This window comes from Staurois parvus, unplaced genomic scaffold (genome assembly GCF_062004578.1).
Source record: "Staurois parvus isolate SC_StPar_1 unplaced genomic scaffold, SC_StPar_1.0 ptg001115l, whole genome shotgun sequence".
Classification (NCBI taxonomy): domain Eukaryota; kingdom Metazoa; phylum Chordata; class Amphibia; order Anura; family Ranidae; genus Staurois; species Staurois parvus.
In genome coordinates this window covers 97501-123458 of record NW_028318911.1, presented here as the reverse complement: position 1 = coordinate 123458, position 25958 = coordinate 97501, and the positions used below count along the sequence as shown (strand labels likewise).

Genomic DNA, 25958 nt, shown 5'->3' with positions numbered 1-25958 from the left:
TTACCTAAATATGGTCATACTGGGGCGGGGTCAGTGCAAATCAGGGGTGGATCTAAACTGGCTCTCCAGCCAGACCCAAATTTGTTTGCTGGACCCACCCCCAAGGAGCAGGATAATATAAGTGGATTAGTTTACCTAAATATGGTCATACTGGGGCAGGGTTGGTGCAAATCAGGGGTGGATCTAAACTGGCTCTCCAGCCACTCCCAAATCAGTTTGCTGGACCCACCCCCAAGGAGCAGGATAGTATAAAAGGATCAGTTTACCTAAATATGGTCATACTGAGGCGGGGTCAGTGCAAATCAGGGGTGGATCTAACCTGGCTCTCCAGCCAGTCCCAAATCAGTTTGCTGGACCCACCTCCAAGGAACAGGATAGTATAAATGGATTACTGGACCCACCCCTGAGGAGCAGGATAGTATAAGTGGATCAGTTTATCAAAATATGGTCATACTGGGATGGGGTCGGTGCAAATCGGTGGTGGATCTAAACTGGCTCTCCAGCCAGACCCAAATCGGTTTGCTGGACCCACCCCTGAGGCGCAGGATAGTATAAATGGATTACTGGACCCACCCCTGAGGCGCAGGATAGTATAAATGGATTACTGGACCCACCACTGAGGAGCAGGATAGTATAAATGGATTACTGGACCCACCACTGAGGAGCAGGATAGTATAAATGGATTACTGGACCCACCCCTGAGGCGCAGGATAGTATAAAAGGATTACTGGACCCACCCCTGAGGCGCAGGATAGTATAAATGGATTACTGGACCCACCACTGAGGAGCAGGATAGTATAAGTGGATTCATTTATCAAAATATGGTCATACTGGGATGGGGTCGGTAAAAATCCGGAATGGTTTTAAACTGGCTTCCCAACCAGTCCCATACTAGTTGGCTGGCCCCACCCCTGAGGTACAGGATAGTGTAAGTGAATGGGCTTACCTTAATGTAGTCATCCTAGGGTGGGGGCGGACTTAAACTGCCCAGGAAATTGATTTTAAATTATGCAGAGGTTTATTTTTAATTCATTCAATTCATTTAATTCATTCAATTTTTTTTCAGATTAGATTTTTAGAAAGCACAGGGTTCAAGAAAATGGGTGAAATCCTACGTGACCAAACCTCAACTGGTACTCCGGCCATTTTTGTAGCAGAGGGGTGACAGTCTAGATGGGGGGGAGGGGTTTGAATCTCTGCCGGGTTTGTACTGTGGATTTTGTCACACGTCCTGGGCCGGTGACAACATAGGAAGTGAAGTCAATTCTCCTTGGGGACACCGACTGCAACGAAAGCCAGAAAAAAAATGTTCCATCGCTTCCTTACCCTATCCAGGGCGAGAAAAAGAGGTTTCGTCTGAAGTTCCGATAATGCTGTTTATTTCTTTACAGAACCAATGCAATTGTTTCTCTACGTCTTCCAACTGCTGCAAAATGTCAGTTGGCAGAGGGACTACCCCAGAAGGCAGCATCTCCACCAAGAGCTCGCTGTGGATCCAGGAGGGCCATTCGGGGTCCTTTCTGGTGGACAGTTTCCTGTACCTGACCTCCTCGGCCACGGTTAGATTTCAGGACGACCGCAGGCGTCTGGTCCTGCGAGACGCACACACTGTATTCTGCATTTTGTATTGTCCTGATCTACAATAAATATGTTGATGTGACGACATTTCTTGTGATTGTTTTTTTTCATCTATTTAAGTTTTTCTGTTCAAATAAAGTTGGCCATCGAAGGGTCGAATTTTGTTCGATTCCTGTTGAATCGGCTGAAATCTGAGCTGTAGGTGGCCCTGCAATCGGCACTTGGCTCCACAAATCGGAAGTAAAAATCCACTGTGCTGGGTACAAAATGATCATCTGAACGGGGACTGAGGCCTATCGGATGCAGCCACTGTTGGGGTATTCAGGATGGATGGATGGATGGATGGCCGGAAGTGGGGATTCCTCCAGTCACACTGTTGGCATAGATGGGGGAAGCTAATTATTTTCTCTCATCCATCCAATCATCTATCCACCCACTAATTCATTCATCCCTCCAGACTATCCATCCTTTCATCCATCCATCTATCCACCCAATCATTCATTCATTCATTATTCAATCATCCAACCACCAATCATTCATTCATTATTCACCAATCATTCATCCATTTATTCATTATTCAATCATCCAACCACCCAATCATTCATTCATTATTCACCAATCATCCATTCATTATTCAATCATCCATTCTCGCAATCATTCATTCATTCATTATTTAATCATCCAACCACCAATCATTCATTCATTATTCACCAATCATTCATCCATTCATTCTTCAATCGTCCATCCACCCAATCATTCATTCATTATTCAATCATCCAACCACCAATCATTCATTCATTATTCACCAATCATTCATCCATTTATTCATTATTCAATCATCCAACCACCCAATCATTCATTCATTATTCACCAATCATCCATTCATTATTCAATCATCCATCCTCGCAATCATTCATTCATTCATTATTTAATCATCCAACCACCAATCATTCATTCATTATTCACCAATCATTCATCCATTCATTCTTCAATCGTCCATCCACCCAATCATTCATTCATTATTCAATCATCCAACCACCAATCATTCATTCATTATTCACCAATCATTCATTAATTTATTAATTATTCAATCATCCAACCACCCAATCATTCATTCATTATTCAATCATCCAACCACCAATCATTCATTCATTATTCACCAATCATTCATCCATTCATTCATTATTCAATCATCCATCCACCCAATCATTCATTCATTCATTCATCAATCATCCATCTACCCATTCATTCATCCATTCATTATTCAATCATCCATCCATGCAATCATTCATTCATCCATTCATTCTTCAATCATCCATCCACCCATTCATTCATTATGCAATCATCCATCCACCCAATCATTCATCCATTCATTCATTATTCAATCATCCATCCAAACCATCCTTTTTTTTCATCCACCCATACCAACCATCCAATCCAACCTTTCATCAATTCATGCAATCTATCTAATAATTATTTCAACCCATCCATCAGTTAATATATCCTTTTAGCATTTCATTCAATCAGTCATTCATTTATCCATTCATCCATCCATTCATTCATTATTCAATCATCCATTGGTCCATTTTTTTTTCTCATTGACTCAAACCAACCATCCCATCCAGCCTGCAATCATTCCCTCATCCATCCATTCAATAATTCATCCATCCGCCCATCCAGCATGCATCCATTCATCTAATCTATACATTCGTTCAATAATTCATCCATCCGCCCATCCAGCATGCATCCATTCATCTAAGCTATACATTCATTCATCCAATAATTCATCCATCCGCCCATCCAGCATGCATCCATTCATCTAAGCTATACATCCATTCATTCAAAAATTCATCCATCCGCCCATCCAGCATGCATTCATTCATTCATTCTTCCATCCATCCAATCCTTCATTCATCCAAACCATCCATCCAATAATTCTTTCAACCGATCCATCCCATCCATAATTTCATCATTTCACATTTCATCCAATCAGTCATTCATTTATCCATCCAAACTATTCATCCATCTATACTTTCATCCATCCATTCATTATTCAACCAACCATCCCATCCAACCTTTCATCACTTCATGCAATCGTTCACTCATTCATCCATCCAATCCTTCATTCAAACCATTCATCCAATAATTCTTTCATAATTCCAAACCATCCATCCCATCCATCAATTCATTCATTCTTTCATCATATCTTTCATTCATTTATCCGTTCATCTATGCAATCATTCACTCATCCATCCATTCATTCATCCATCAATCCCACGCATCCATCCTTTAATCCATCCATCCACCCAATCATTCATTCTTCAATCATCCATAAACCATTCTTTTTTTTTTCATCCACCCAAACCCACCATCCCATCCAGCTTTTCATCAATTCATTCAATCATTCACTCATCCATCCAATCCTTCATTCAAACCATTCATCCAATATTTCTTTCATCATTCCAAACCATCCATCAATTCATTCATTCTTTCATCATATCTTTCATTCATTTATCTGTCCATCCATCCATGCATTCACTCATCCATCCATTCATTCATTAGTTCATCCATCAATACCACACATCCATTCTTTAATCCATCCATTCATTAATTCATCCATCCATCCAAACCTTCATTCATCCAATCCTTCATTCATCCAAACCTTCATCCATCCAATCCTTCATCCATCCAAACCTTCATCCATCCAAACCTTCATTCATCCAAACCAACCATCCACCCATTCATCCTGTAATCATATCTTTCATTCGTTTATCCATCCATTAATTTTTTTCATTCATCCATCCATCATCTACCTTCTCTTTCTCTCTCTATTCTTCCCTATCTATTCCTGTATATGTACAGCTGGGGTCTCTAAATAAAGGGCCAGTTTACTGTTCTTCATACTTTAGGGGGGCCAGACTTTGGCTATTTTGAGATGAAAAGGTCCTGATGTTAGTGGGATGAAACAATGCCCCATCATTGGTGTCACTGGGAGGAATTATGACCCATTATTAGTGCCATTGAGAGGAATTGTGCCCCTTCATTGGTGTCACTGTGGGAATTATTTCCCAATGTTGGTATCAGTGGGTGAAATGGTTTCCCAAGGGCCAGTTTGGAGACCACTGTTCTACAGTAGTTGGCTATTTTGAGTTGAAAAGGTCCTGGCATAAGTGGGAATAGACAATGCCCCATCATTGGTGTCACTGGGAGAAATTGTGACCCATCATTGGTGTCATTGAGAGGAATTGTGACCCATTATTGGTGTCATTGAGAGGAATTGTGCCCCATCATTGGTGTCAGTGGGAGGAATTGTGACCCATCATTGGTGTCAGTGGGAATTGTGACCCATCATTGGTGTCATTGAGAGGAATTGTGCCCCATCATTGGTATCAGTGGGAGGAATAGTGCCCCATCATTGGTGTCAGTGGGAGGAATTGTGACCCATCATTGGTGTCAGTGGGAGGAATTGTGACCCATCATTGGTGTCACTGGGAGGAATTGTGACCCATCATTGGTGTCATTGAAAGGAATTGTGACCCATCATTGGTGTCACTGTGGGAATTATATCCCATGTTGGTATCAGTGGATGAAGTGGTGTCCCAAGGGCCATCTTGGAGACCACTGTTCTACACTATTTGATCCTATTCTATTCATATTGTACACTTTTTTTATATTAAACAAAATTTGAACTGAAAATACTATTTTCCTGGCCAGGAAAAAGGATTCAGCCAGTGAAGCCCCGTGTTCCCAGGTGAGTGACCCAGCACCTATAGCAGCGGCAGTGGTGGTGGAGGTGGCGGTGGTAGTGGTGGAGATGGTGGTGGAGGTGACGGTAGTGGCGGAGGTGGTAGTGATGGTGGAGGCTGTGGTGGTGGCCTCCATACTTCCCTCAGTAGATGTTTTCTCTGGAGGTAGTGGTGGAGGTGGCGGTGGTGGCGGTAGTGGAGGGAGTGGTGGAGGTAGTGGTGGAGGTAGTGGCGGTGGTGGCGGTGGAGATGGTGGAGGTGACGGTGGTGGTGGAAGTGAAGGTGGTGGTGGTGATGGTGGAGGCGGTGGCCTCCATACTTCCCTCAGTAGATGTATTCTCTGGAGGTAGTGGTGGAGGTGGCGGTGGAGATAGTGGAGGTGGTGATGGTGGAGGAGGTAGTGGTGGTGGAGGCGGTGGCCTCCATACTTCCCTCAGTAGATGTTTTCTCTGGACACCATCCTGAGTCTGTTGTCTTGGCAGTGGCTCTTCGGTTAATTAAACCAAGATGGCCGCCATCGAGCTAACGATCGGGTTGTAAACGGATGATCCTGATGTGATTTTTGTGACTAATGGCCTCCTTACCTTCCACAACAAATCCATACAGTGATAGAGCCCCGGCTCTGATGGGTATATTACGGCCATAGATCAAGGTCCCATGCCTGGAGACCCGGCTAATCTCTATTTAATAGAGCGGTGTCACCTCAACAGCGGCCATCTTGGTCGTCTTCTTCTCCCAGTCCCAGCGCTGCCTCCCCAACCGTAATAAATATTTAATATACAGCCTCCATTAAGGCTGAAGGGAAATCGATGGACGATGACGGATGGGTCGTAAAACGCGGTCCTGGAAAAGCGTTCATAAATCAAGCTGACGCAAGTTGCCAGTAAGGCGGCACATAATGATGTTGAGGATCACAGGCCTCCACCCCGCCACCGCACCATACCGGGAGGTCGGGGGGCCTACGGTGAGGCTGTGATCCCCCCAGGAGATCAGCGGGGGCTTGTACTGTCACACAACGTACACATTGTAGAAGAGTATGGCCTCCAGGTGTTCCAGGAAGGAAAATTATTGCATTTGAGTCTCTCGTCTTCTGCTCACCGAGTCCTGATTTCCTTAAAGGCGCCCTCCACCCGAAGCTGAGATCTTTGTGATAGTCATCAGAAATAAAAGTTTACTTTAGATGATGGAAGGAAAACACGCGGCTCAAAAAAATGAAAGGAACCCATCAGATCTCAATGGGGAGGAATCTCCTGCTACTGACATGTATGGGGTCATATGTGAGGAACATAAGGACGCCCCATCGTTTGATGGAAATGATTGACCTACAGAGGACTGAATTCAAAGACACCCCGAAAATCAAAGTGAAGAAATGATGCAGCAGGCGAGTCCATGTTGGTGAAATGTCATTGCAGCAACTCAGAATGGTCCTCAGTAGTTTGTGTGGCCCCCATGTGCTTGTATGCATGCCTGACAACGTCGGGGGAGGCTCCTAATGAGACCACGGATGGTGTCCTGGGGGGTTTACTCCCAGATCTGGGCCAGGGCATCACTGAGCTCCTGGACAGTCTGAGGTACAACCTGGCGGTGTCAGATGGACTGAAACATGACATCCCAGAGGGGTTCTATTGGATTTAGGTCAGGCGAGCGTGGGGGCCATTCAATGGTATCAACTCCTTCATCCTCCAGGAACTGCCCACATGAGGCCAGGCACTGTTGTGTACCAGGAGGAACCCAGGACCCACTGCACCAGGAGGAACCCAGGACGCACTCCACCAGGAGGAACCCAGGACGCACTCCACCAGGAGGAACCCAGGACGCACTCCACCAGGAGGAACCCAGGACCCACAGCACCAGGAGGAACCCAGGACCCACCGCACCAGGAGGAACCCAGGACCCACCGCACCAGGAGGAACCCAGGACCCACCGCACCAGGAAGGACCCACCGCACCAGGAGGAACCCAAGAACCACCGCACCAGGAAGGACCCAGGACCCACTGCACCAGGAGAAATCTAGGACCCACTGCACCAGGAGGAACCCAGGACCCACTGCACCAGCGTAGGGTCTGACAATAGGTCCAAGGATTTCATCCCGATACCTAATGGCAGTCAGGGTGCCATTGTCTAGCCAGTAGAGGTCTGTGTGTCCCTCCATAGATATGCCTCCCCAGACCATCACTGACCCACCACCAGAACGGTCATTCTGAACCATGTTACAGGCAGCAGAACGTTCTCCATGGCTTCTCCAGACCCTTTCACATCTGTCACATGTGCTCAGGGGGAACCTGCTCTCATCTGTGAAAAGCACAGGGTGCCAGTGGTGGACCTGCCAATTCTGGGGTTCAATGGCAAATGCCAATCCAGCTCTATGGTGCCGGGCAGTGAGCACAGGGCCCACTAGAGGACGTCGGGCCCTCAGGCCGCCCTCATGAAGTCTGTTTCTGATTGGTCAGAGACATTCACACCAGTGGCCTGCTGGAGGTCATTTTGTAGGGCTCTGGCAGGGCTCATCCTGTTCCTCCTTGTACAAAGGAGCAGATACCGGTCCTGCTGATGGGTTAAGGACCTTCTACGGCCCTGTCCAGCCCTCCTAGAGTAACTGTCTGTCTCCTGGAATCTCCTCCATGCTCTCTTCTCCTGGAATCTCCTCCGTGCTCTTGTCTCCTGGAATCCCCTCCGTGCTCTTGTCTCCTGGAATCTCCTCCGTGCTCTCGTCTCCTGCAATCTCCTCCGTGCTCTCGTCTCCTGGAATCTCCTCCGTGCTCTCGTCTCCTGGAATCTCCTCCGTGCTCTCGTCTCCTGGAATCTCCTCCGTGCTCTTGTCTCCTGGAATCTCCTCCATGCTCTTGTCTCCTGGAATCTCCTCCATGCTCTGGAGACTGTGCTGGGAGACACAGCAAACCTTCTGGCAATGGTACGTATTGATGGGCCCTCCTGGAGGAGTTGGACTGCCTGTGCAACCTCTGTAGGGTCCAGGTATGGCCTCATGCTACCAGTAGTGACACTGACCCGAGCCAAATGCAAAACGAGTGAAAAACAGTCAGAAAAGATGAGGAGGGAAAAAAAATGTCAGTGGATGGAGGGTTTTTATTCTTGTTTTTTTACCTTTCTTCATCCCTACTGGAGAGGAGCAGGAGTTCTCCTCACTGCCTGTCATGGTGACACCTATCATCCTCCAACACCCAAGGTGGCACCAAGATAGAAAGTGAGGGAACCTACCCAACAGGGGTCTCCTAGAGCAAGTTTTTTATTCAGTGGAAGCTGATTTTTGCTGTAGGATGGAGATCATTCCCAACATGTTTCCCAGATCTGCTTCATCAGGACACACCGGGTGGACCAAAGACCCAGACACTGCAATGGGAGTGCGTCTGTCCCATACATGGGGGCCTGGTTTTTGGATAGATAGGTAGATCGATCTCTTATGTCTCCTGATGAAGCCGATTTATGTTCTTAACAACGCGTTGGGTTTCATTTTGTTGGAGGTTTTTTTGTTTATTTTTAATCCTACCTAAATACACTGACACTAAATATTTTTTTTTCTTTTAAGGCCTGTGTGTAAAAATAAAAATAAGTAAAAAAAAATACATAAAAAATTATTATAATAATAAAAATAATACTAATATTATTATCAATAATACTAATAATAACCAAAATAATAACAATACTAATAATAATAAAACTGATAATTAAAAATAACAACAGAAATAATAATAATATAGAAATAATAACTAAAATAATAGCAATACTAAAAATAATAAAATTGATAAATAATAATAATAACAACAACAACAACAATAATAATATAGAAATAATAACCAAAATAATAACAATACTAAAATAATAAAATTGATAGTAATTAAAAATATTATTATTATTTTTAATTATTATCAGTTTTATTATTTTTAGTATTGCTATTACTTTAGTTTTTATTTCTATATTATTATTATTATTATTTTTAATTATCAGTTTTATTATTATGATTATTAGTATTGTTATTATTTTGGTTATTATTGCTATTTTATTATTATTATTACTAATAATAATAATAAAACTGATAATAATTAAAAATAATAATAATAACACTAACAACAATAATAATAATAATATAGAAATAATAACTAAAATAATAACAATACTAAAAATAATAAAATTGATAGTAATTAAAAATAATATTATTATTTTTAATTATTATCAGTTTTATTATTTTTAGTATTGCTATTACTTTAGTTATTTCTATATTATTATTAATATTATTAATAATAATATTGTTATTATTATTTTTAATTATCAGTTTTATTATTATTATTTGTATTGTTATTATTTTGATTATTATTATTATTATTATTAATAATAATAATAATAATAATCAAAATAATAACAATACTAATAATAATAAAACTGATAATTAAAATAATAATAATAATAATAATACAAAATAATAATAATATAGAAATAACCAAAATATGAGCTATACTAAAAATAATAAAACTGATAATAATTAAAATAAATAAATAAATAATAATAATATAGAAATAATAACTGAAATATGAGCAATACTAAAAATAATAAAATTGATACTAATTAAAAATAATAATAACAACAATAATAATATAGAAATAATAACCAAAATAATAACAATACTGAAAATAATAACATTGATAATAATTACAACAATAATAATATAGAAATAATAGCAATACTAAAAATAATAAAATTGATAATAATAACAAAAATAATAATACTAAAAAAATAATAAAATTGATAGTAATTAAAAATAATAATAATAACAACAATAATAATAACAATAATAAAATAGCTACATCAGGGTTTGATCTAGGTTAGTTTCAGGGTGAATAAAGTAGGCTTAAAAAAAAAAAAAAAAACTTTAGTGTCAGTGTGTTTAGGAAGGATTAGAAAAAAAAAAAAGGCCAAAATGCACCCTATTATTTCAGGGACCGTCTACCCAATGGGTACAAACAACAATTATTGCACATATATGGTATCACTGCTAATGTCAGTAGAATTTATTTTGCATTTCTTTTCAGTGGTGGGTCATGGTAGTGGCAAAAAAATAACAGCTTTTTTTTTTTGGCCAACTTTCTTCCAATAAATAATAATAATAATAATGGAGATATTCAATTATGCTGCGTAAATTGACGGCGCTATACAAGTACCTGAAATAAATGAATAAATAATTATAGTTACCACCAAAAAAAAAAAAAAAGGTGTAATCGACCTGAATATATTAAGGGGAGTATTTATAAGACATTCTTTGGACGAATGTCACACATTCCCTCTTTTTTGTAATAGATTCATTCCTTTGATTACCAAACGCCATCTAGTGGCCAAAATGCGGTATGGTGTTTTTTGTTTTTTTTTTTAAATACCTGATGGAGGTACTGCATTTCAGGATAATACCACATTTGTCCACTAGATGGAGCTGCCGATCCTAGGAAGTACTGCATTTCAGGATAATACCACATTTGTCCACTAGATGGAGCTGCCGATCCTAGGAAGTACTGCATTTCAGGATAATACCACATTTGGCCACTAGATGGAGCTGCCGATCCTAGGAAGTACTGCATTTCAGGATAATACCACATTTGGCCACTAGATGGAGCTGCCGATCCTAGGCATGAATCTATTACAGGAAATACAGGGAACATTTGCTCAGCCTCCACAAATGTTTGTGACGTTCGTCCAGCGAATGTTTTCTATGCGGAGCCCTAAGTAGTTGATGACAAGTACAGCTTTATTAACAACTGTCAAAGTTACGATGAGATTTGTTGAACCATTAAAGGGTTAAGTAAAAATTCCACAACGCTTTGTCTGTAGCCATTTATTGAAGGCCGATTTGATCCAAGGCTCGGTTTGGGGCCCCCGGGGGCCCTCCCTGCGGTTGTTCTGTGACGCGTTCAGTCCATCGCAGCTGTTCGCGATTTTCGGATGGCGGTACAAAGTTTTCAGCGACGCGGATCTGGAACCCGTTGTGGAATTGTGATTTCCTTTGTGTCTTTGGCTCCTGAAATCTGTTTCCAGCCATCGCGTCTCCAAACAAAATGGTTTTTAGTTGTGGATTCGTCCACATGCCCCGCCCCCCCGGGGAGATTCGCCCTCTATATTCAGGAAATCCAAATTTTACAGAAGGAAATCTACCTGCTCTAATGGAGGCCGTACTTTTGGAAAAAAATGATCAATCGAAAAAAAAAATGGAAGTGTGTGGCCACCAGAAGAGTGGACTTCCTCTTGCTTTAGGGAGGTTTCCTCTTACTTCCTGTCGTGCCAGTGACACAGGATGTGAAGGGGGTTCTCCCCAGCGGGGACTGGAACAGCGCGACAACCTCTACTGCTGCGCTCTAAACCCCGGTGCTCTAGCTGAAAGGTCTCCGGAACCTCACTGACGCACAACACGCGAAGAAAAGCCGGAACATCGGTATAAATCAGAGTAGCGGTTGTCCTTTATTGTACACAGTGGAATGCCAACGTGTTTCGACCGTTCAGGCCTTAATCGTGACTAGGACCAGCCTGAACGGACGAAACGCGTAGGTATTTTTACCAGGGATGGCAACACGTTTCGACTGTTCAGGCCTTAAACATGACTAGGGCCAGCCTGAACGGACGAAACGCGTAGGTATTAATAGAGATGGCAACACGTTTCGACCGTTCAGGCCTTAATCGTGACTAGGGCAGCCTGAACAGCCGAAACGCGTAGGTATTAATAGAGATGGCAACACGTTTCGACTGTTCTGCCTTAATCATGACTAAGGCTGACCTGAACAGCCAAAATACGTTAGATGTTTAATAAAAAATGCCAACAATTTTTGGCCGTTCAGGGCATAATCATGACTAAGGCTGACCTAAACAGCCAAAACACGTTAGATTTTTAATAAAAAATGCCAGGTTTTGGCCGTTTAGGGCTTAATCATGACTAAGGCTGACCTAAACAGCCAAAACACTTTAGATTTTTAATAAAAAATGCCAAGTTTTGGACGTTCAGGGCTTAATCATGACTAAGGCTGACCTGAACTGCCAAAACACATTTGATTTTTAATAAAAAATGCCAACAAGTTTTGGCTGTTTAGGGCACAATCATGACTAAGGCCGACCTGAACGACGGTAATGCTGTCAAATTTTTATATTAAAAAAATGCCAACAGGTTTTGGCCGTTCAGGGCTTAATCATGACTAAGGCTGACCTGAACGACGGTAACGCTGTAAAATGTTTATATAAAAAAATGGCAGCAAGTTTTGGCTGTTCAGGGCTTAATCATGACTAATGCTGACCTGAACGACAGTAACGCTGTAAAATTTTTATATTAAAAAATGCCAACAGGTTTTGGCCGTTCAGGGCTTAATCATGACTAAGGCTGACCTAAACAGCCAAAACACGTTAGATTTTTAATTAAAAAATGCCAAGTTTTGGCCGTTCGGGCATTAATCATGACTAAGGCTGACCTGAGCAGCCAAAACACGTTAGATTTTTAATAAAAAATGCCAACAAGTTTTGGCCGTTCAGAGCTTAATCATGACTAAGGCCGATCTGAACGACGGTAACGCTGTAAAATTTTTATATTAAAAAATGACAGCAAGTTTTGGCCGTTCAGGGCTTAATCATGACTAAGGCCGACCTGAACAGCCAAAACACATTTGATTTTTTTTATAAACAATGGCAGCAAGTTTTGGCCGTTCAGGGCTTAATCATGACTAAGGCTGACCTGAACAGCAAAAGGCGTTGGTATTTATATATAAAAAATGCCAACAAGTTTTGGCTGTTTAGGCCTTAATCATGACTAAGACTGACCTGAACAACGGTAACGCTGTAAAATTTTTATATTAAAAAAATGCCAACAGGTTTTGGCCGTTCAGGGCTTAATCATGACTAAGGCTGACCTGAACAGCAAAAGGCGTTGGTATTTATATATAAAAAATGCCAACAAGTTTTGGCTGTTTAGGCCTTAATCATGACTAAGGCTGACCTGAACAACGGTAACGCTGTAAAATTTTTATATTAAAAAAATGCCAACAGGTTTTGGCCGTTCAGGGCTTAATCATGACTAAGGCTGACCTGAGCAGCCAAAACACGTTATATTTTTAATAAAAAGTGCCAATAAGTTTTGGCCGTTCAGGGTTTAATCATGACTAAGGCTGACCTAAACAGCCAAAAAACGTTAGATTTTTAATAAAAAATGCCAAGTTTTGGCTGTTCAGGGCACACACATGACTAGGCCGCTCTGAACGACGGTAACGCTGTAAAGTTTTAATTTAAAAAAAATGCCAACAGGTTTTGGCCGTTCAGGGCTTAATCATGACTAAGGCTGACCTAAACAGCCAAAACAGATTCGATGATGCATAAAAAATACCAACGCGTTTCGACCCTTCAGGCCGTAATCAACCTAAATGGCCGAAACGCATCGGATTTTTACGGAGGTGTTCTACTGTGTACAAGGATAACCGCTATGCCGATTTATACTGATGTGCCGGATTTTCTTGGTGGAACAGCAAGAAGGGCCTGAAAGGCGTTTTACCTTTCTGTGTATTGTTTATAAATTATTAAAAAAAAATAATAATAATAACATTTTTGGCTATAAATACACTTTGGGGTCTATTTAAAAAAAAAAAAAAACCCCACATACGCATTCATCCAGTGAATCTGTACGGATATTCGTTCTGTGCTACCTGGGCAAAAACACGGGTTCTTTAGGCAATTTTTTTTTTAAACGAAGGTCCTTATTATGGGCGGTAGAACAATATGGCATTATGGCCACTAGATGGAGCTGAAGACAATAGGAAATATGTCTTTGTAATAGCTCCCCCTTTTCTCTTCTTTATAACGTGGGGGAGGGGTTCTGTAGTGCACAGAGATAGCTGGGAACAGTGATAACGGATAACAGTACAGCAAAGGAAGTTATCAGCTCACAGGATTTCTGGCAGGATCAACAGATTGTTTTTTTGCACCGATATAACAAAATGCTTCCGATGGGATATTTAACGGACCAGAAGGAAGCGCGTTGTTCACGTTTACAATGACCGCACCCTATAAGGTGATTGAACAGGAAGTCAGCTGTGCATTCGGAAATATTACCCCCCCTTCCAATCCCCCACTAAATGGGGGGGTCCTGATATTTGTAGAGCTCCAGCTAGCGGCTATTTGGAGCTCCACCTACTGGCTATTCTCCAACTAGCGGCCATTTATAGCTCCACCTACTGGCTATTCTCCACCTAGCAGCCATTTATAACTCCACCTACTGGCTATTCTCCACCTAGCGGCCATTCGGAGCTCCACCTACTGGCTATTCTCCACCTAGCGGCCATTCGGAGCTCCACCTACTGGCTATTCTCCACCTAGCAGCCATTTAGAGCTCCACATACTGGCTATTCTCCACCTAGCGGCCATTCGGAGCTCCACCTACTGGCTATTCTCCACCTAGCGGCCCTTTAGAGCTCCACCTACTGGCTATTCTCCACCTAGCGGCCATTCGGAGCTCCACCTACTGGCTATTCTCCACCTAGCGGCCACTTAGAGCTCCACCTACTGGCTATTCTCCACCTAGCGGCCATTTAGAGCTCCACCTACTGGCTATTCTCCACCTAGCGGCCATTTAGAGCTCCACCTACTGGCTATTCTCCAACAAGCAGCCATTTAGAGCTCCACCTACTGGCTATTCTCCAACTAGCAGCCATTTAGAGCTCCACCTACTGGCTATTCACGACCTAGCAGCCATTTAGAGCTCCACCTACTGGCTATTCTCCAACTATCGGCCATTTAGAGCTCCACCTACTGGCTATTCTCCACCTAGCGGCCATTCAGAGCTCCACCTACTGGCTATTCTCCACCTAGCAGCCATTTAGAGCTCCATCTACTGGCTATTCTCCACCTAGCAGCCATTTAGAGCTCCACCTACTGGCTATTCTCCACCTAGCAGCCATTTACAGCGCCACCTACTGGCTATTCTCCACCTAGCAGCCATTTAGAGCTCCACCTACTGGCTATTCTCCACCTAGCAGCCATTTAGAGCTCCACCTACTGGCTATTCTCCACCTAGCAGCCATTTAGAGCTCCACCTACTGGCTATTCTCCACCTAGCAGCCATTTAGAGCTCCACCTACTGGCTATTCTCCACCTAGCAGCCATTTAGAGCTCCACCTACTGGCTATTCTCTACCTTGCAGCCATTTAGAGAGGGGGGGGGGGCAGGGAGTTCAGTGCATCACTACATTACAACAGGCACACTTTAAAACTGTATAGAAAAATGTTCGTCCAATATAAAAAAAAACATTAAAAATAGGAAATGGGATAAAAAGAGGAACCGAAGGTCATAACTTAAAGATCTCATCCTCGTGATCGCGGAGGGTGGAGGTGCGGGTAGTCACTGTTAAGGGGACTGGTCCCAGTAATGAGCGTTGCTGAGTCTGCGGGGAGCCCTCGTGGGACCTGCTGAGACTGGGACTTTGGTAGCCGCCCCTGCTGGGCTCTGCTTCTTTCTCGGCACCCCTGAGAGATGACAAAGAAAAAAAAACATACAGGATCACTAAAATCATGTTAATGTAACATCAAATGTTCATCGGTCTTTTATCTTTTATGTTGCTGGGGAGGTCTATTGTTGGTGGCTAATGGAGAGTCTCTAAATGGTGGGAGATCTACTGTTACTGACAGGGGTCTGTTGTTGCTGGGGGGGTGTTTTGTGGCTGGGTCAATGGGAGGAATAGTGCCCCATCATTGGTGTCAGTGGGAGGAATAGTGCCCCATCATTGGTGTCAGTGGGAGGAATAGTGCCCCATCATTGGTGTCAGGGGGAGGAATAGTGCCCCATCGTTGGTGTCAGGGGGAGGAATAGTGTCCCATCATTGGTGTCAGTTCGAGGAATAGTGCCCCATCATTGGTGTCAGGGGGAGGAATAGTGCCCCATCATTGGTGTCAGGGGGAGGAATAGTGCCCCATCATTGGTATCAGTGGGAGGAATAGTGCCCCATCATTGGTATCAGTGGGAGGAATAGTGCCCCATCATTGGTGTCAGTGGGAGGAATAGTGCCCCATCATTGGTGTCAGTGGGAGGAATAGTGCACCATCATTGGTGTCAGGGGGAGGAATAGTGCCCCATCATTGGTGTCAGGGGGAGGAATAGTGCCCCATCATTGGTGTCAGGGGGAGGAATAGTGCCCCATCATTGGTGTCAGGGGGAGGAATAGTGCCCCCCTGAAAAGTGCCACCCTAGGCGAATGTCTTGTTTGCCTCACGGCAAACATGCCCCTGGGTGGACCTATTGTTGCTGGGGGGAGAGGGGGGGAATTGGTTGCTGGGGTGGACCTATTGTTGCTGGGGGTAGTTTGTTGCTGGGATGGACCTCTTGAGCTGGGGGGGGTGTTTTTCTGCTGGGGGGGAGTATTTTGTTGCTGGGGTTGATCTATTGTTGCTAGGGGATGTTGCTATCTACATGGAGTTTGCATATTCTCTCTGTACTTGCTAGTGGCTTAGTGGTTAGCACTGCTGCTTTGCAGTACTGTGGACTAAGGTTCAAATCTCAGCCAGGATGGTATCTACATGGAGTTTGCATGCTCTCCCTGTACTTCCTAGTGGTTAGCACCGGGACCCAGGTTTATAACTCTCTACATGGAGTTTGCATATTCTCCCTGTACTTGCTGGTGGCTTAGCACTGCTGCCTTGCAGTACTGTGATCCCAGGTTTAGCACCCAGCCAGATTGTTACATGGAGTTTGCATGTGCTCTCCGTGCTTGATGATTAGCACTGCTGCCTTTAAGCACTGAGCTCTCAGGTTCAAATCCCAGCCAGGATGCTATCTACATGGAGTTTGCATATTCTCTCTGTGGTTGGTGATTAGCACTTCTGCCTCAAAGCACTGGAGTCCCAGGTTTAAATCCCAGCCAGGATGCTTTCTACATGGAGTTTGCATGCTCTCCACATGCTTGCTAGTAGCTTAGTGGTTAGTGCTGCTGCCTTTAAGCACTGGAGTCTCTGGTTCAAATCCCAACTCTACATGGAGTTTGCATTCTCTCCCTGTAGTTAGCAGTAGAGTCCCAGGTTCAGGACTCTGCCAGCCTGCTACCTACATGGAGTTTGCATGCTCTCCCTGTGTTTTGCCTACGTGGACACTCCAGTTTCCTCCCATACTACAAAGATATGCTGGTAGGTAACCATCCCTACCCTGCTCAGGGTAAACAAGGCGGCACCACCTTTCACAAAGCCCACCCTTAATTATGGACCAAAAAAAAAAACTACGCCAGACTCCTGAAGTCACAGCCAATAAGAAGAGGAAGAGGCTACTTGGTGATACAAAACACTGTCTGCCATCTAGTGGATATCATTGGTAATGCACGTTGTTGTTTTCCAGCCCATGTGACAGAAGTGACAGTTGTGGGCACACATGGGAGAGGGGACGGGATGAGCTGCAATGGATTCTGAGGTCTCTAGCTCTCTCTCTGTTGTCTCTCCAGCCGCCCAGAAGTGGTTGAGAAGTGACAGTTGCTGGTGGCCACCATCATTGGGAGGGGGGGGTTGGGTTGCAATGGATTCTGAGGTCTCTAGCTCTCTCTGTCTGTTGTTTCTCCAGCCGCCCAGAAGTGGCTGAGAAGTGACAGTTGTGGGCACACATGGGAGAGGGGAGAGATTGGGCTGCAATGGATTCTGAGGTCTCTAGCTCTCTCTGTCTGTTGTCTCTCCAGCCGCCCAGAAGTGGCTGAGAAGTGACAGTTGTGGGCAACCATAGGGAGAGGTTGGGCTGCAATGGATTCTGAGGTCTCTAGCTCTCTCTGTTGTCTCTCCAGCCGCCCAGAAGTGGCTGAGAAATGACAGTTGTGGGCACACATGGGAGAGGGGAGGGGATGAAGGGGTTGGGCTGCAATGGATTCTGAGGTGTCTAGCTCACTGTTGTCTCTCCAGCCGCCCAGAAGTGGCTGAGAAGTGACAGTTGTGGGCGACCATTGGGAGGGGTTGGGCTGCAATGGATTCTGAGGTCTCTATCTCTCTCTGTCTGTTGTCTCTCCAGCTGCCCAGAAGTGGCTGAGAAGTGACAGTTGTGGGCGACCATTTGGGGGGGGGGGGGGGTTGGGCTGCAATGGATTCTGAGGTCCCTAGCTCTCTCTGTTGTCTCTCCAGCCGCCCAGCATCTGGATGTCACGCTTGTCCCTCCCCCCCCATCCCTGCTGCTGAAGTGAAGGTGGCTGCCTCTTTGCTACCCCTTGGTCCAGCTGAGGGGGTTCTAGTACTGGGATGTGGGGGTTCTAGGACTGGGATAAGGACCCAAGAGCATCCCCTCCATAAACTGTGAATTCATTCAACAGCATAGATTACAGGTTCCCCCCTTTTTCTGCCCCCCCTGCTGAAGTGAAGGAGGGTACCCCCCCAAGGGGCGGGGGTTCTAGTACTGAGATACGGTTCTCTAGCACCCCAGGGTGAAAAAAAAGCACCCCCTCCGATCCGATTGGTCATTTAGGGAAGTGTAGGCCATCCCACGTCCGCCATATTGTCATGTAAGCCGATCCCCACCCCACCCCAGACTTACGCGCTCTCCCCCTCCCGTATCTTCTTCACGGCGGCCCTCTTGGACACCCGGATCCTGGTGTCCAGCTTGTTCATGAAGTCGCTGGCTGACACCTCAGCCCTGCGCTCTGCGTGGGAGGAGCTGCGGTGGAGCCGGCCCTTCTCCCGTTCCGGCTGGCCCTCCGTCGCTGCCCCTTCACCGCCCTCCCCCGCGCCCTCCTTGGCGCCGGCCCCGTTGGACAGCTCCGGCTGCTCGGTCAGGACGGGGATGCTGAGGTACTTCTTCAGGAAGATGGAGTCGTTGGTGTAGAGGCGATTGGCTCGCTTGATCTGCTCCATCTGCGGGAGGAGAAAGGGGCGGAGATTAGCGCACGGCGGGGAAATGACGGATTACTGCAAATAGGAAAAGTTCTGAGACACTTCCTGTCTCAGGTACAAAACAGGAAGTGAGGGGAAATCTGTTTCTTGCTGTCCCTGGACTCACTGTGACCCCATATATCAGTGTAGTGACCCCCATATATCAGTGTAATGACCCCCATATATCAGTATAGTGACCCCCCCCCCAGACTCATCAACCCTTATCTCAGTATAGTGACCCCCTGGACCCACCACCACCCCACATCTCAGTATAGTGACCCCGTATCTCAGTATAGAGCCCCCCCAGACTCACCGTGACCCCGTATCTCAGTATAGAGCCCCCCCAGACTCACCGTGACCTCGTATCTCAGTATAGAGCCCCCCCACACTCACCATGACCCCGTATCTCAGTATAGAGCCCGTATCTCAGTATAGAGCCCCCCCACACTCACCGTGACCCCGTATCTCAGTATAGAGCCCCCAGACTCACCGTGACCCGGTATCTCAGTATAGAGCCCCCCCACACTCACCGTGACCCCGTATCTCAATATAGAGCCCCCCCAGACTCACCGTGACCCCATATCTCAGTATAGAGCCCCCCCACACTCACCGTGACCCCGTATCTCAGTATAGAGCCCCCCCACACTCACCGTGACCCCATATCTCAGTATAGAGCCCCCCCACACTCACCGTGACCCCGTATCTCAGTATAGAGCCCCCCCACACTCACCGTGACCCCGTATCTCAGTATAGAGCCCCCCAGACTCACCGTGACCCCAGATCTCAGTATAGAGCCCCCCCCACACTCACCGTGCCCCCGTATCTCAGTATAGAGCCCCCCCACACTCACCGTGACCCCGTATCTCAGTATACAGCCCCCCACACCCACCGTGACCCCATATCTCAGTATAGAGCCCCCCCCCACACTCACCGTGCCCCCGTATCTCAGTATAGAGCCCCCCCCACACTCACCGTGACCCCGTATCTCAGTATACAGCCCCCCCACACCCACCGTGACCCCGTATCTCAGTATAGAGCCCCCCCAGACTCACCGTGACTTCGTATCTCAGTATAGAGCCCCCCCACACTCACCGTGACCCCGTATCTCAGTATAGAGCCCCCCCACACTCACCATGACCCCGTATCTCAGTATAGAGCCCCCCCCCCGGACTCACCGTGACCCCGTATCTCAGTATAGAGCCCCCCCCCGGACTCACTGTGACCCCGTATCTCAGTATAGAGCCCCCCCCAGACTCACCGTGACCCCGTATCTCAGTATAGAGCCCCCCCACACTCACCGTGACCCCGTATCTCAGTATAGAGCCCCCCCCCGGACTCACCGTGACCCCGTATCTCAGTATAGAGCCCCCCACACTCACCGTGACCCCGTATCTCAGTATAGAGCCCCCCCAGACTCACCGTGACCCCGTATCTCAGTATAGAGCCCCCCCACACTCACCGTGACCCCGTATCTCAGTATAGAGCCCCCCCTGGACTCACCGTGACCCCGTATCTCAGTATAGAGCCCCCCCACACTCACCGTGACCCCGTATTTCAGTATAGAGCCCCCCCTGGACTCACCGTGACCCCGTATCTCAGTATAGAGCCCCCCCACACTCACCGTGACCCCGTATCTCAGTATAGAGCCCCCCCCCCACACTCACCGTGACCCCGTATCTCAGTATAGAGCCCCCCCACACCCACCGTGACCCCGTATCTCAGTATAGAGCCCCCCCACACTCACCGTGACCCCGTATCTCAGTATAGAGCCCCCCCACACTCACCGTGACCCCGTATCTCAGTATAGAGCCCCCCCACACCCACCGTGACCCCGTATCTCAGTATAGAGCCCCCCCCCCGGACTCACCGTGACCCCGTATCTCAGCGCCAGGCCTTGCAGCGTATCCCCCGGACACACCAGGTGCTCCACCCTCCGGACCCGGGCCGGGGAGATGGGGGATTGGACCAGGCTGCCATAGGAGCGGGTCCTGGTACCTCGGAGGAGCCCGGAGCCCCCTGGGGAGGAGAAGGAGGACATGGCTGACAGATCTTCCCTCACATGATATCTTCTTCTTCTTCTTCTTGTAATTCAATTTTCTGACAGGAGGGGGAGGGGGGACACCACAGGGTCACATGACCTCCCCCCTCCTCGGTGCCTGGATCCCGTCCGCCTTAGAACTGCCGACAGCTGCTGGCCAGAGGTGACAGCGGGGAGGGGGCGGGGCATGCCGGGAAATGTAGTCCGCCACTGGGCTCAGGTGGAGGGGTGGGGAATGGGTGGGACTACTGACAAGCATGCATAGAGCCCCGCCCCCGGAGAGACGTCACGTGCTGTATACAGAAGGCGGGACTACATCTCCCAGCGGGCAGTGCGGCGAGGTTGTACGGAAGCCGTCTGAGGGGAGAAATGTCGTTCAAGAGAGAGGGGGACGATGGGAGCCAACTGAATGTACTGAGGGTGAGAGAGGGGGCGAGGTATTGGAGGAGGGGGGTAGGTATAGATGGGGGTGGGTGGTTAAAGATGGGGTAGGTAGGTATAGATGAGGGAAGGTGGTTATATATGGGGGGTAAGGATGGGGGAAGGGATAGGTGGGTATTGATAGAGGGGGGGATGAGATGGGTGTAGCTGGGGGGGAGGGGTAAGGTGGGTATAGATGGGTTTAGAATAGGTGGGTAGAGACGGAGGGAGATGGTGGTTAAAGATGGGGGGGGGGAAGACGGGTATAGAGATGGGGGGGAGGGGAAGGAGATGGGTGTAGATGGGGTGGAGGGGGAAGGTGGGTATAGATGGGGGGGAGGGGAAGGTGGGTATATATTGGGGGGGAGGGGAAGGTGGGTATAGATGGGTTTAGGAAAGGTGGGTAGAAATGGGGGAAGGTGGTTAAAGATGGGGGGAGGGGAAGGTGGGTATAGATGGGGGGGAGGGGAAGGTGGGTATAGATGGGGGGGAGGGGAAGGTGGTTAAAGATGGGGGGAGGGGAAGGTGGGTATAGAAGGTTAGGGGAGGAGAAGCAAGTAGGAATAGATGGAGGGTGCAGCTAACTTTGAATGGGGGAGGGGAAGGTGGGTATAGATGGGGGGGGGGAGGGGAAGGTGGGTATAGATGGGGGGGGAGGGGAGGTGGGTATAGATGGGGGGGAGGGGAAGGTGGGTATAGATGGGGGGGAGGGGAAGGTGGGTATAGATGGGGGGGAGGGGAAGGTGGGTATAGATGGGGGGGTGGGGAAGGTGGGTATAGATGGGGGGGTGGGGAAGGTGGGTATAGATGGGGGGGAAGGGAAGGTGGGTATAGATGGGGGGGGGGAGGGGAGGTGGGTATAGAAGGGGGGGTGGGGAAGGTGGGTATAGATGGGGGGGGAGGGGAAGGTGGGTATAGATGGGGGGGGAAGGGAAGGTGGGTATAGATGGGGGGGTGGGGAAGGTGGGTATAGATGGGGGGGGAGGGAAAGGTGGGTATAGATGGGGGGGGAGGGGAGGTGGGTATAGATGGGGGGGGAGGGGAGGTGGGTATAGATGGGGGGGAGGGGAAGGTGGGTATAGATGGGGGGGGGAGGTGGGTATAGAAGGATAGGGGAGGAGAAGCAAGTAGGAATAGATGGAGGGTGCAGCTAACTTTGAATGGTGGTGGGGCAGGTGGGTATGGATCGGGGAGGGTGCAAAAGGGGTAGATGGGGGATGGTGCAGTAGGGTAGAATGCAGGGTGCAGGAGGAGGGGGGTAGATAAGGGAGTGTTCTGGACTGTATAGAAGGAGGGGGCAGATGGGGGAAATGGGGAGGGGTATAGATGGGGGAGACAGCGGAAGATGTAGGTGGAGGGGGAAGGTTTAGAAGGGAGAATAGATGGGAATGCTGGAACATGTAGATGGGGAGGGGTGGTGGGTATGGGGGGGGGAATAGAAGGGGAAGAGTATAGGGACGGGTGGGGGAGGGGCTATCTGACTTCTGTCATTGGATCGACCATCCATTCCAATCAATAATCGATCACCCTTTCCTCCTCCTTTATGTCTCCATCCAGAAGCGGAGGGTGGCCGACCTGCTGGCCAGCTTCATCCCCGAGGACGAGGCCCTGCTGCTGAAGAATGGAAGGTGTGTACTCCAGAATGGCCGCCTCCTTCCTGACGGGGGCAGTTGGATCAGTGAGTAGATCCAGACGGTGCAGCAGCTGAAGTTTTGTGCCAATCATAACTTAGAAGCAAAACTTGGCTACACCCCCTCCCATTTCCCGTGTTCTTATTGGTCATTTAAAGTGATGTAAAGCTTTACTGACCAGTAGGAGGACTTTGTGTGCAGGAGGGGGCGTCGCCGAGCGCTGGAGATTTGCTCAGAACTTCAGCGCTGTCTACGTTTTTGGCGTGCCGTTTTCACAGGTAAGGTGTTACTCGGCGATTGGATGACGTGCTCAGATTCAATTGGCACGACCTGTAACAGATCAGACTTAAAGAAGAACCCCAACCAGTGAGTCTTCATGACCTCAAGTTGTGTGTTGGGTACCCATTAGATGGCGGGAGGGGTGATTGCTGGGAGGAGGCGCATTGTGTGTAATAGCTACTAGTTGCCTTCATTAGAGGAGATCTTATTACCTTCCATTAACACAAAATGTTTCTTTTGAAAGTGCTGTATCCAAATATCAAAAAAGTGACACCATCCTCTGATTGCATTGCAGGTATGCCTGCACCGTGTGCCACCACAGACCCGTCTTCGACACGGTAGATATGCTCTCCATCCATCGCAATGGGAAGAAACACATTGCCTGTGAGTGCCCATATACTCAGCTTGTTGCTCATGGGTGTATCCTGCAGCCTCGGGAGAGGAATTGGAATTTCCAATATGCACACTTGTTCCTTGTGGGTCTGTCCTGTAACCTCAGGGGTGGAAATAAGTCACACATATACAGAGCTCGTTCCTCATGGGCGTGTCTTGTAGCCTCAGGGGAGGGAAATTATAGCCATGTACATACACAGCCCATACCTTATGGGTGTGTCCTGTAACCTCAGGGGAAGGAAATAAGAGTCACACATACACACAGCTCATTCCTCATGGGCGTGTCTTGTAACCTCAGGGGAGGGAAATTAAAGGCAGGCGTATACACAGCCCATTCCTCATGGGCAGGAAATTGGAGTCACACATATACAGAGCTCATTCCTCATGGGCATGTCTTTTTAACCTTGGGGGTAGGAAAATGGAGTGTCGCATATAAACAGCCCATTTCTCATTAGTGTATCTTGTAACCTCAGGGGAGGAAAATTGGAGTCGTGCTTACACACAGTCTTTTCCTCATGGGCGTGTCTTGTAACCTTAGGGGAGGGAAATTATAGTCACGTACATACACAGCCCATACCTTATGGGCGGGAAATTGGAGTCACGCATATACACAGTCCATTCCTCATGGGCGTGTCTTGTAACCTCAGGGGAGGTAAATTGGAGTCACGCATATACACAGTCCATTCCTCATGGGCGTGTCTTGTAACCTCAGGGGAGGTAAATTGGAGTGACGCATATACACAGTCAATTCCTCATGGCCATGTCTTGTAGCTTCAGGAGAGGGAAATTGGAGTCACATGTATACACAGTCCACTCCTCATGGGCATGTGTTGTAACCTCGGGGGAGTGGGAAAATGGAGTGATGCATATAAACAGGCCATTCCTCATGGGTGTGTCTTGTAGCCTCGGGAGGGAAATTAGTAATTCATATACACAGTCCATTCCTCATGGGCGTGTCTTGTAACCTCAGGGGAGGGAAATTGCAATCACGCATATACACAGCCCATTCCTCATGGGCATGTCTTGTAACCTCGGGAGTGGGAAAATGGAGTGATGCATATAAACAGGCCATTTCTCAGGGGCGTGTCTTGTAACCTCAGGGGAGGGAAATTGGAGTCACGTATATACACAGCCCATTCCTCATGGGCATGTCTTGTAACCTCGGGGAAGTGGGAAAATGGAGTGATGCATATAAACAGGTCATTCCTCATGGGCGTGTCTTGTAACCTCAGGGGAGGGAAATTGGAGTCACGTATATACACAGCCCATTCCTCATGGGCATGTCTTGTAACCTCGGGGGAGTGGGAAAATGGAGTGATGCATATAAACAGGCCATTTCTCATGGGCGTGTTTTGTAACCTCAGGGGAGGGAAATTGGAGTCACGTATATACACAGCCCATTCCTCATGGGCATGTCTTGTAACCTCGGGGGAGTGGGAAAATGGAGTGATGCATATAAACAGGCCATTTCTCATGGGCGTGTTTTGTAGCCTCAAGGGAGAGAAATTAGAATCAGGTGTATACACAGCCCATTCCTCATGGGCGGGAAATTGGAGTCACACATATACACAGCCCATTCCTCATGGGCGGGAAATTGGAGTCACACATATACACAGCCCATTCCTCATGGGCGGGAAATTGGAGTCACACATATACACAGCCCATTCTTCATGGGCATGTCCTGTAACCTCAGGGGAGGGAAATTGCAGTCACGCATATACACAGCCCATTCCTCATGGGCGTGTCTTGTAACCTTGAGGGAAGGGGGGGAATTGGAGTCATGCATAGCTCATACCTCATGGTTGTGACCTGTGACTGCAGAGGAGGGAAACTGGAGTCACGCATATACACAGCATGCTTTTTATGGGAATGTTCTGTAATCTTTGGGGAGGGAAATTGAAATCACCGATATACAAAGCCTGTTCCTGGTGGGTGGGTCTTGCAGCCTCAGGGGAAGGAAATTGAAGTTGTCCTGGTACCTTAGCAGTCACAAATTCTGGTGCAGTATGCCTAAGGACATTGCTGG

At 47.0% G+C, this 25958-nt stretch overlaps 2 protein-coding genes across 2 annotated transcripts in view; one reads left to right on the top strand and one right to left on the bottom strand.

The window, feature by feature from the left end:
* Positions 1-11145: 11145 nt before the first annotated feature.
* On the bottom strand, positions 11146-21380 carry LYSMD1 (LysM domain containing 1). The gene is made up of 3 exons (XM_089658961.1): positions 21039-21380; positions 18837-19153; positions 11146-15811 (listed from the first exon to the last, which is right to left on the bottom strand). Exons 1-3 carry the CDS (start codon positions 21207-21209, stop codon positions 15634-15636), a joined length of 666 nt encoding a protein of 221 aa, XP_089515087.1. The 5' UTR covers positions 21210-21380; the 3' UTR covers positions 11146-15633.
* Positions 21381-21522: 142 nt separating this feature from the next.
* SCNM1 (sodium channel modifier 1) overlaps positions 21523-25958 on the top strand; it is a 10350-nt gene continuing 5914 nt past the window's right edge. Inside the window, exons 1-3 of the mRNA XM_089658960.1 lie at positions 21523-21629; positions 23187-23257; positions 23835-23923. Of these exons, the coding sequence (XP_089515086.1) occupies positions 21579-21629; positions 23187-23257; positions 23835-23923 (211 nt within the window). The 5' untranslated portion in view covers positions 21523-21578. The remainder of the gene's footprint in view (positions 21630-23186; positions 23258-23834; positions 23924-25958) is intronic.